At 44.6% G+C, this 11,540-nt stretch overlaps 1 protein-coding gene across 1 annotated transcript; it reads left to right on the top strand.

Moving 5' to 3' along the window:
• Nucleotides 1-4,135: 4,135 nt before the first annotated feature.
• Nucleotides 4,136-11,146, top strand: Ces2a (carboxylesterase 2A). The gene is given in 12 exon segments (NM_144743.1): nucleotides 4,136-4,224; nucleotides 4,752-4,956; nucleotides 5,759-5,897; nucleotides 6,657-6,790; nucleotides 6,874-7,132; nucleotides 8,268-8,366; nucleotides 8,637-8,777; nucleotides 8,898-8,978; nucleotides 9,228-9,372; nucleotides 9,754-9,891; nucleotides 10,297-10,369; nucleotides 10,794-11,146. Coding segments are annotated over 12 exon segments (1,677 nt in total). The 5' UTR covers nucleotides 4,136-4,148; the 3' UTR covers nucleotides 10,981-11,146.
• The last annotated feature ends 394 nt before the right edge of the window (nucleotides 11,147-11,540 follow it).

The raw sequence follows: 11,540 nt of genomic DNA, 5'->3' as shown, positions 1-11,540 counted from the left end.
CCCTGAAAAATCAGAAAAAGAAGAAATGTGTTCACCTTATTTGAGTCCATGGATGACTCCTGTTCAAGAGTATAAGCTTTTACCTTACAGCCGGAAGGACATTTCTCCTGATCACACAGGATTTCATAATATTTCTTAGAAGATAAAGCTTTGTGGGCATAGTCAGGGTCTAAGCAGGACCATTTCAGTATCTGCTGTCTCTTACAATAACTTTCAGGCATCACTGGCTGGTGCTATCAGTAAGATATATTGACAAAGATGCTGTGTGGTAAGCCATTGTTTGTAGCAACCAAATCACAGGGGACAGGGTGAGCATTTAGACTTAGAAAGGGGTTGAAAATTGTTCTTTTGTGGCCCTGGCACCCTTCCCAAATGTGGCACCCAGGGCGCTGATTCATGTGTGTGAGATCAGGGAGGGCAGCAACAGAAGAGTCACGAGGCCCATTTGGGGCTTTTAGCTTTTCTTGTTGCAACTCATCAGATATGTAAACTTCTACACTGTCAAAAAGTGGTGCCTTGGGGACAGGGGGTGACTGGAAGTGGGAACTGGTGGAAAACACACACACACACACACACACACACACACACAGAGAGAGAGAGAGAGAGAGAGAGAGAGAGAGAGAGAGAGAGAGAGAGAGAGAGCAAGAGGGTCTCTGTGCTCTCTTAGGCACAGAAAATCAGGACTGCTTATGGACCGCACAACATCCAAAGCAGAACCTTTTCTGAGGTAAAGAAGAGTTAACAAAGCTATTATGTCCAACTGCTTATCTTCACCCAATGTCAAAACTTGGAGCATACAGGATTTTTAGGTCATTAGGTGGTTTTCTATCATCTCTTCATTTCTTGAACCTTACTCCAACAGGTTGGGCATCCTATGTGCAGGACGCAGCAGCTCTCATGTGAACCCTGGCACAGACAACAATGATGATAATGTAGTCTCTGTGTGTGTGTGTGTGTGTGTGTGTGTGTGTGTGTGTGTGTGTGTGTGGCTGTGTATGAGACTGTGTATATTGTGGATCTGTGTGTGTGTTTGTGTGTGTGTTTGTGTGTTTATGCATTGTGTACGTGTGCTCTGACTATGTGTTTGTGGCTGTGGCTGTGTGTTTGCGGCTGTGTATGAAACTATGTATTTTGTGAATCTGTGTGTGTGTGTTTGTGTCTCTGTGTTTGTGTGTGTTGGAGTGGTTGTGTCTGTATGTCTGAGTATGTATGTCTGTGTGTCTATGTGTCTATGTGTATCTGTCTGTCTATGTGTCAATCTGTTTCTGTCTGCCTTTCTCTCTCTCTCTCTCTCTCTCTCTCTCTCTCTCTCTCTCTGAGTGTGTGTGTGTTGGAGTGGTTGTGTCTGTATGTGTGAGTAGGTATGTCTGTGTGTCTGTGTGTCTATGTGTATCTGTCTATCTATGTGACAATCTGTTTCTTTCTGTCTGTCTGTCTCTGTCTCTCCCTCTGTCTCTCTGTCTCTCTGTCTCTGTCTCTGTCTCTCTCTCTCTCTCTCTCTCTCTCTCTCTCTCTCTCTCTCTCTCTCTGTGTGTGTGTGTGTGTGTGTGTTGGAGTCTGCTGAAGTTTCTTCTCAGCCCCCAGGGCCTGGAGATACTATGAGGTTCATGTTCACATGCTTGGAACATCTGTGAATATGTTTGACTGTGAGGTGGGTCTTGGCAATGGAATGGGAACATTAGAAGGTCCAGATGTGTCCAGGAGAAGAGCATCCTATTCCTGTCTCCCTGAGTACCTGCCATTGTATACGCACTTATTTCTAACATTCACAGACCCCTGTGGTCCTTTGGTTGCTTGTGACACAATCACTCTCCTTCAGCTTCCATACTATTAATTAATTTATTATATATTAATTATATATTAATTCATTGTTGCTCCTAAACTTTCTCTGGGTCCTCTATGAAAAACATTTTCTTGTACTTTGTTGAATGGTTGTATATAGCCTGGTTAATTCACAAAGAATATGAACTAGTCAACCAATCTCACTTCAGATACAAGAGTGTTTCTTTCACTGAAAAAGGTTCCTTGTGTTAATTTATGTCAATCACTCTCTTATCTCTGTTCCTGGAAACCACTTGACTACTTTGTGCTGGAAGAGTCTGGAAATGGTGTGTGATTTAGAAACATCAGGGTCCTGGCTCTTCTATCAGGGAAAAGAAATCATTGGTGACTCCTTCTGCTACTAAAGATTAATTAATGGTCTTGAGATTCAAGTGCCATCTTTGACTAAGAACATCAGTCCATATATGAGTATTTGTTTACCTATATCCCAGCTGATGGGCTTCTGAGTGGTTTCCATTGTTTTTTTCCTGTTGTTAATGAAGCTCTTGTCAACTTTTTGGAACATATTTTGCTGTTGTTGTTTATTTGTTATTTTGTGATTAGTAATTTCATTCCCTTGTATTAAAGTCCTAAAAGTAGAATTTCTCAATCATAGGACAAGAGTGTGCTTAATTTTTGAAGAAAAATACCATCCTGTCTTTCAAGATGACTACATCATTTTGAATCTCCTCTAGCCATGTGCATGGGGTGCTCCATACCTTTGCCAACACTGAATATACTAAATGGGTGTGGAGTGGTGTCTTAATGCAGGTGTTTCCGTGAATATTGAGCCTCTGCTTTTAGACCGGTTTCAATGTCTGTCTGTCTGTCTGTCTGTCTGTCTGTTGGTTAGATTGTGTCCCTGACTCCCTGAACAGAAGAGAACCTTGGATTTCTCCAGTCCATATTTTTATCATGTCTCTGGTCAGAGGATATGGGGACTTTCTTCCAGCTGAGCTAAAAAAGAGTTTGGAGTTAGAAAAAAGCACCAGAATGTTCAGGAAACAGAAATTGGTTGCTTAGCCGAGACATTGAAGGAGCTGGAGACCTTTCAACCCCTATAGCCTGGAAAATACTTGGATCTGGGTTCTAAAAGTAGAACATCCTCCAGGAAGGGTTGGAACCACAGATTGGGCAAGCATATATTGGAGTCACAACACTGTATCAAGGAGGCAGGAGAAAACAGAGCTATAAAGTCCTGTAGTGCCAGGCTATGGGATCCTATATTATCTGGGGATAAAAACCATAGAGCCATATCCTATCTCACATACAAAGGATGACCCCATGTTGATTCCCACACCACTTCTTCCAAGAAGTCAGATGTGTCCAGTTGTAAATTGCTGGTTGTATATTCTTAGATACAGCTTGCTAGGAATTTTTTACTGTGAAACTCCAATTCTGGCTGTGTGTACTGAACCCCACTGATATCACTTGGCAGAGGAGGTGGTTTGGCAAGTGGCTTAGCCAGTTAGGGAGTTTGCTGCCAAGCCTAACAACCTAAGTTTGATCCCTGAACCCATGTGGTGAAAAGAGAGAACTAACTCTTACAAATTGTCTTCTGACTTCCACATGTACATGATGGAATATGAGTGCCCATACATATACATACATGTTCACAATACATAAGTAAAAGGTAGAAAAGGTTAAAACGTTTGTCAAATGGATAAATGACTTCCAAGTTGATTTAAACAGGAGCTGGCAGTGTGAGAAACTACATTGGAGGTGGAGGCAGAAGTGTCAGAATTTCAGTATCTTTCAATAAAGTTACCATGACCTAATTTTGGGGGCAGGTTATACCTGCATTCCTAAGGTACAAGGGGCTCTGAGTGTGGACTCAGTACGCTACGAGTTTTGTCAGCACAGAGGAGTCTTGAGGATGAAAGGAAGGCACACTCAGATCTCCTGGCCTTGCTCTTCTCTTTATCTTGGCATCTTGACTATGTATCTGTTGACAGGAGCCCCATGACTTCTCCTGTTACAACTTTCTGATCCCTGATCTTCACACCAACACCCACCTTGGGTTGGTAAGTAAAAGAGCCAGAGATTATGATGACTCCATATTTGAAAGTCAGGAATCCTGGAATTCCAGAAGCACTTCAGATGCCTTGCTGTGTCTGGCCAGGAGGCCAGGAAAGGAGCAGAAACAGCAGGGGTGGCTTTGCCCTACCTGCTGGCTATTGGCTTCCTGTGGCTTCTACCTTATCAGTTCTCCAGCAATGAGAACTTTGCCCCATCCAACCAAATGCCACACCTACACCCTCAAAGCTACAAATTCCTGCCTGGGCCATGACAATGCAGCAGCACAGGTTTAGGCCTGAGATTCAACCATGCCTTTGGCTAGACTTCCTGGTTGGCTGTATGTTGTAGCCTGTGGGCTCCTGCTTCTCCTCCAGCATGTGCACGGTGAGACTGTCTAAATGAACGGAGGGGACCAGGGTCAGAGCTGCTCCAGTTCTGCAGAGTCATGGCTGAGGTTATGGGATGGAAAGCAGCAGGGAGGGAGAAGGGACTGGTGGAGAATGACATATGACAGCATGGGGTGTGTGTGCTTCTGTGTGTGCTTTCTAATATACTACTAGGGCACACAGGTGTCAGAGATGTCTGAGGTTAGTACATACTGAGGAGGCAACAGAGACAGAACAACAAGCAAGACATGTCCCTCCTCTGCATGTGGTTGTAGCTAAAAATCCCACTGAACTTGATAATGACAATAATTCCTTCATAATGCCAAGTAGCTCTGTGCCTGTCACATTTTTGGCTAGGGAAGAACCTTGTCGATTTGCAAGAAGATCAGCGGACAAGGTTTCTGTCCCTAGGTAATCCTACTGCTGAACTGAGAGGCCCTGGCTTACCTTCCCCATGTACCATGATGATGATGAGGTAGAAATTCCCAAGTGTATTGACAGCTGATGGCATCTCTCTACTTACAGGCCAGGACTCAGCCAGCCCCATCAGGAACACACACACGGGTCAGGTGAGAGGCAGCTTTGTCCATGTGAAGGACACTAAATCTGGTATCCACACCTTCCTGGGAATTCCCTTTGCCAAGCCTCCTGTAGGACCGCTGCGCTTTGCACCTCCTGAGGACCCTGAGCCATGGAGTGGTGTGAGAGATGCGACCTCACAGCCGGCCATGTAAGTTCTGGGACTCAGAGGACTTAAGGCATGAGTTCGAGGCCACACTGCGATGTTTTCTCCAACTCAGCTCTACAGCAGTTTTCTTCCTGTGCTGAGGGGTGTCTCCCATGCACATTTCTGGTGAATGTGCTAAGGGTTAGAGTAGAACAACTGTTCCAGCCTGCTGGGTCAGAGCCTGGAACCTATAGGGAGTTTGTTGAAGGTACTGCAGTAAGGAGCAGAGACTGAGTCCATTTTTCACAGTCTCTGTGACCATCCGTTATCCCTGTGCCACTGACTAAGGAACAAGTACTCATACTTCCAACTGGAGACTATGTGGAACAAGGAGGTACTTATTGATGCTCCTAATGCAAAGAACATGATCAAGATAACTTACCAATGGCATGTCAACCAGTCAACAGATCTAGAAAATCACTGAGTAAGATTCTCTTCCCAGGTGATTTACAATGTGTCAAGTCAATAATCAATACTAGCCACCTTGACAGGATTTAAATTGCATACACAGAAGGGTTAAATTTTGGAACAGAAAGTCAAGCATTTTCTAGGAATCTGTTGGAAGTCTCAATATACTACACCCTAGAATGTTACTATACATGGAGAGGCCTCCCTGAAAAATCTGGCTCTATTTCTATTACCACGGGCCTAGTAGCCTTTACTGTGGTAGGGACTTTAGAGAAGAATCAAGTGTTAGCAGGCCATCATGGAAAGCAGTAATTATAGGTGGCTGAGAGAAGTTTCAGGTTAAGATATACATTTGTCAACCACATACCTTGGACTTCCTGTCTTCCATTTTCACTAGGTGTCTGCAGACTGATATAATGAATTTAGATGGTATCAAGGAAATGAAGCTGACCGTGCATCCCACCCCTATGTCTGAAGACTGCCTGTATCTCAACATCTATACACCAGCTCATGCCCGTGAGGGCTCTAACCTGCCTGTGAGTGTCAGGTCATGGTCGGCTGGGAAGAGATAATTTATTTCTCTGGAAGATGGGAAGGGACAAAATAATTATGAGCTCCACTGTAGTTTAGATCCTGATTAGTAGTTTTACCTCATTGGGTTCAGGTCAACCCATGGTGACCAACCTGCCTCAACGTGTGTGTGTGTGTGTGTGTGTGTGTGTGTGTGTGTGTGTGTGTGTGTGTATCAGAGTCCTAGGGATATGAGAGTCCTAGGGTAAGAGGGTCTAGGTCTTTGATTAAACCAGGAATTCCTCTATCAACCTGGCAGACCCACTCAGGATGGTGCACAAGGGCTGATATTGACATCATCCAAATTTCTACCTGCAAGTTATCTCGTCTGCCAATGGGATCTGATGCCTATTTTGATTAACAGTCAGAAAAGACACTCAGAAGCACACTCCATTTTTGTTTTTGTTGTTGTTGTTGTTGCTGCTGTTTGGTTGGTTGGTTTGGACTGGTTTGGTTTTGTTCTACTTTGATGTGTCTGAGAGTAATGATGACTTTAACTTACATCTAGAGTCATTAATCCATTCTGAGATTTACTGTTGGGGAAGCTAGAATGGAAATATTCTCAAAGGCCTAAAGCACCCCATCTGTGACTCACTTCCTGAGATCCTGAGGAAGTCTGTTTGTAGGTCAACCTGTACAGAGCAAAGCAGTTGATAACCTTATGGGCAGTCTAGATGAGCTTGGGCTGTGTGTGGGCCTCCTGGTAGGTGAGTTCCTCTCTCCAGGTGATGGTATGGATCCACGGTGGTGGGCTGGTTCTAGGATCAGCTTCCATGAATGATGCATCCACACTGGCAGCTACTGAGGAAATAGTAATTGTCTCCATCCAGTATCGTTTGGGTGTCCTTGGCTTCTTCAGGTAAGCCTGGGACAGGGCTGGGTAATGGGGACTAAGTAGTACATGGGCAATCGTGCATTCTTCTTCTTCCTGCTACTTCTCAGCACTGGAGACCAGAATGCCAGAGGCAACTGGGGATACCTGGACCAAGTGGCTGCCCTACGCTGGGTCCAGCAAAATATTGCTTACTTTGGAGGCAACCATGGCAAGGTCACTATATTTGGTGGCTCAGCAGGAGGCACAAGTGTGTCTTCCCATGTTGTGTCCCCCATGTCCAAAGGACTCTTTCATGGAGCTATTATGCAGAGTGGAGTGGCCCTGCTGCCTGACCTCATCTCTGATAAATCTGAGGTGGTCTACAAGGTAAGTGCCCTCATGAACATCAGCTACCTCAATCTTGGCTTCTGGTACTCTGGTGTTCAGTTAAATGGCAAAAGCAAGGATCATGGGAAATAGCTTCTTTCCAGTAACTTCTGAGTGGTGTGAAATATTGAATCCATTTTCTTCTGCTTTATGTATGATGAGCATTTACATGACAGCAAACCTCTTTCCAGTGTCTTCTGTCACTAGCAGAAACACTTAATACATGGTTTCCCAGTTTGTTTCTTATCACTGTGATAAAGACCATTGTCAAAAGCTACTTGGAGAGAAAAGGTTTATTTCAGCACACAACTTATAATCTATCTTGAAGAGAAGTTCACACACAGACATGTACCTGGAGGCCAGAACTGAATCAGAGGCCAAGAAGCAACATGTCTACTGGTTTGTTAACTGTGGCTTCCTCGTTTTGCTTTCTTATACAACACAGAACACCTGCCCATGGGGGGCATTGCCCACAGTGAAGTGGGCTCTTTTGCATTAGTCATTTATCAGGAAAAGGCCCAGACTTGCCATGGACCAATCTAATAGAGACAATATTCCCAGCAGAACTTCCTCTTTCCAACTGATCCTGGCTTGTGTTGAGTTGATTAAAAAATCTAACAAGAACACAAGATTGAGGAAAAGTGTCAACTGGTAAAACTACTTGCTATGCAAGCATGAGGTCCCAAGTTCAAATACCTTGAACCCATACAAAGCTAGTGTTTTTAATGTTTCAGAAAACTCAGTGTTCCTATGGAGATACAGGAAACAAAGACTCCCTAGTAAGCCAGCTAAGTTTGTATAGACAAAGTGAGCAAGGGATAGGGTGACATGTACTTCCTGAGATTGCTCTCTGACCTTCATAGTCTAAATGTGCTATATTGTAACCATTGTTAAAATAACACACACACACACACACACACACACCAAAGCAACAACAAAGCAATGCACAGGTAGAATGTCCTTTCCCAGCTGTCAGTCACCTCTGAGCAACAGAAAATGTCAACAATTCCATTGACTCCTTTCATCCCCAGCAAACACTAGGATGTGGTATTTAGGGGTAATGACTTCTACTAGTATCAAAGAAACTGTTCACTGCTGGGAAGGATGAGCTAACCATTGTCTGTTCCATTTACAGACAGTAGCCAACCTATCTGGATGTGAGGCCCCAGACTCAGAAGCCCTGATACGCTGCCTGCGAGCAAAGAGTAAACAAGAGATCCTGGCTATTAACCAGGTTGGGAGAATTGTGTGTCTTGGAGAACTTGATGACCAGGATGTGGGATTACCATTATTCACTTACTACTCAATTTGCTATCTCATCTCCATGGTTTGGTGTCCTTTCAGTACAGTGTTCAAAGAGAGCATGACAAGCTAATGTGCATTTCTTCTAGAGTGTGCATAGTATCCTGAGATAAGATATGATATAGGGAATTGCTGTGGATATTCATGAGCATTAGAATATTTATATGATTGATCTTCGGTACTGACCGTCAATGCTGTATAGGTCTTCAAGATGATTCCTGGTGTGGTGGATGGAAAGTTCCTACCCAAACATCCTCAGGAGCTGTTGGCCTCTGGTGATTTTCACCCTGTCCCAAGCATCATTGGTATCAACACAGATGAATGTGGCTGGGGAATCCCTGTGGTAAGACATAGTTCTAAGCCCCTGAAAACATAAACTCAAATGGTGTGGGGGGAGGAATTCAGAGATACTTTGATGTAGTTCCAACCCATCCAAAACTTAAGACTATCTTCTGCCTCTCAGTTCCTGGGCCTTGACCATATAATAAAGAAAATAACCAGAGAGACCCTGCCCACTGTTCTAAAGAGCACAGCAGCACAGATGGTGAGAGATACCTTAGTTTCCTGTCCCAATAAAGAGGGTTCCTGTATACTTACTTTCCTAGATCTCTCTCTCTCTCTCTCTCTCTCTCTCTCTCTCTCTCTCTGTGTGTGTGTGTGTGTGTGTGTGTGTGTTCACTACAAAGCTTCTAACTTTACCCATAGACCCTCTTTCATCTCTGACCACATTCCTTACTTAGAGGCTGCTGCCTGCCTGTCCTGTCATCATTCTTCCTGATTCTTCCTGGTATAGATGCTGCCTCCTGAGTGTATTGACCTGATAATGGAAGAGTACATGGGGGACACTGAGAACCCAGAGACCCTCCAAGAACAGTTCAGACACATGCTGGGGGACTTCATGTTTGTGATCCCTGCCCTGCAAGTAGCACATTTCCAACGTAAGTACATCTGTGACAAGAGGGGTAATCAGAGCTGTGGGACCCCAGTGAACTCTGCAGTGTCAAGGCTGGACCCAGGCCCTGGTCAGGTCTCAGGTAGCAGACAGCTTTCCCCCCAGTGAATCTTTATGTCTAGTATAAAGGATGGCATCCAATCCAGGTCTAGAGGAGGAAACATGTGAGATACACTCAGTGTCTTGTCAACTCCTTGGCTGGAATACCAGGGCCTCTGCTTAACACAGATTTCCTGTGTCCAGTGCCCCAGTCTGGATCTCACCACTCAACTGGGATTCTAGATAATTTAACAGCAAGGTTTCCTGTCACTGAAGGTGAGGCAGATAAGCACCATATGAGAAATCATGATGTCAACATGTGTTCCAGGTTCCCAGGCTCCTGTCTACTTTTATGAGTTCCAGCATCTGCCCAGCTTCATCAAGCAAGTCAGACCATCCCATGTTAAGGCAGACCATGGTGATGACATTCTCTTTGTCTTTGGCTCCTACTTGTGGGGCATGACCTGTGAGTCTTTCTTGTTTCCTTGGGATGAATCAGCATCGATGAGTTCTCAAGGGATTATTGTGCTCTCTGTCCAGTTGGGGAAACTGGGAGGGGACCGGGTCAAGTGTTCACCACATCAGAGCTTAAAAAACAACCCAAGCTCCTCCTCCCAAATATGTTTCAGTTTGAATATGATCCTTTCCTTGTCTAGCTTGTGCTAGAAGGAATGAGAGCACACTGCTCTAGAAATGAACCCAAGAAACTTCAAGTACTGCTTTGGATGGATACCCAATTCTGAGAGGAGAGGGAAGAGGGTATAAACCAGGCCTAGGGTTTACTCTCTGGCTGTGGTTGCTATAGGAGAGCATGAGTTGATAACTACATGAGTTGGTAGGACTTGGACTCTTTTTCTTCTTCTGTCTGCAGTTGACCTCACTGAGGAGGAGGAGCTGCTGAAGAGGAGGGTGATGAAGTACTGGGCCAACTTTGCAAGAACTGGGTGAGAATAGACCCCATCTTCAACCTCTTTATGGTCAAGTCTCCATCTCCAGCCCCAGTGTGGGTGTGTTCCATTAGTGTTCATGTGTCCTTAATAACACAAGAGTCTACAACTCAGGCCACACTAAGGCAGATATCTTACAGCTTTCAGTTACTGTTCATCCCACAGAGATCAGGTGGATGAGTCACATTACTGTAGTACCGTTCTTTAGATTTTCCTCTGAGAAGGAGATACAAAACTAGCCAGCTCCCCTTGCTTCACATGGAGTAGACACTGATGGTGAAACTTGTATCTATATCAGTACACCAGTCTCTCTGTCCCCTGAGGCCCATGGTCTGCTCACCCACTACCCTGACCAAATAAGGGGATCAGGCTTTGTGTCAGAGAGACCTTCACTCCTATCTGCTGGCTGGTATATCCACAGGAACCCCAATGGTGAAGATCTACCCCACTGGCCTGTGTTGGACCATGATGAGCAGTATTTGCAGTTGAACACCCAGCCTGCTGTGGGCCGAGCCCTAAAGGCCAGAAGGCTGCAGTTCTGGACCAAGACTCTGCCCCAGAAGATCCAGGAGCTAAAGGGTTCTCAGAGCAAGCATGCAGAGCTGTAGCATCCTGGGCCAGGAGTGTGAGGTTGAAAGCAAATGGGGTAATTCTGAGGTTACAAAGTACATTATCTACATTTATTCATTCCAATAAGTACATAAGCATTTCTCACCTCAGCATTTGGTCTTTCAGACATGTATGAAAAACACTCTGTGTTATCATTCTGGGCAAACATTCATTAGAGTCAATAAAAGCTCTCATAACAGTGTGGATGTTTGTGCCCAAAAGTACCTCCACATTCTTTAACCCTTCACTGAGACTAAGCTCCTCTTTCCTTCCTTCCTTCCTTCCTTCCTTCCTTCCTTCCTTCCTTCCTTCCTTCTCCGTTCCTTCCTTCCTTACTTTTTTTCTTCCATTAGCTTCTTCCCCATCTTCACTCTCCTCTTCTCCAAGTCCCAGACCCTCTTCAAATGAAGCAGATGCTTCAGGGACTGTTGACTACAGAGACTGACTGAATTAAATCCCGTGTCTTCGCTTGGCAAGTTCATGTTTTCTCATATTTATAATTACCATCAGAAAAATCAGTTTCTTTAAGCCCCATTGCCTTCAGAATTCTGTTCCTAAG

This window comes from Rattus norvegicus, chromosome 19 (assembly GCF_021556685.1).
Source record: "Rattus norvegicus strain SHRSP/BbbUtx chromosome 19, alternate assembly SHRSP_T2T, whole genome shotgun sequence".
NCBI classification, from domain to species: domain Eukaryota; kingdom Metazoa; phylum Chordata; class Mammalia; order Rodentia; family Muridae; genus Rattus; species Rattus norvegicus.
The sequence above is the reverse complement of the archived record's forward strand: the minus strand, read 5'-3'. Positions and strand labels throughout refer to the sequence as shown.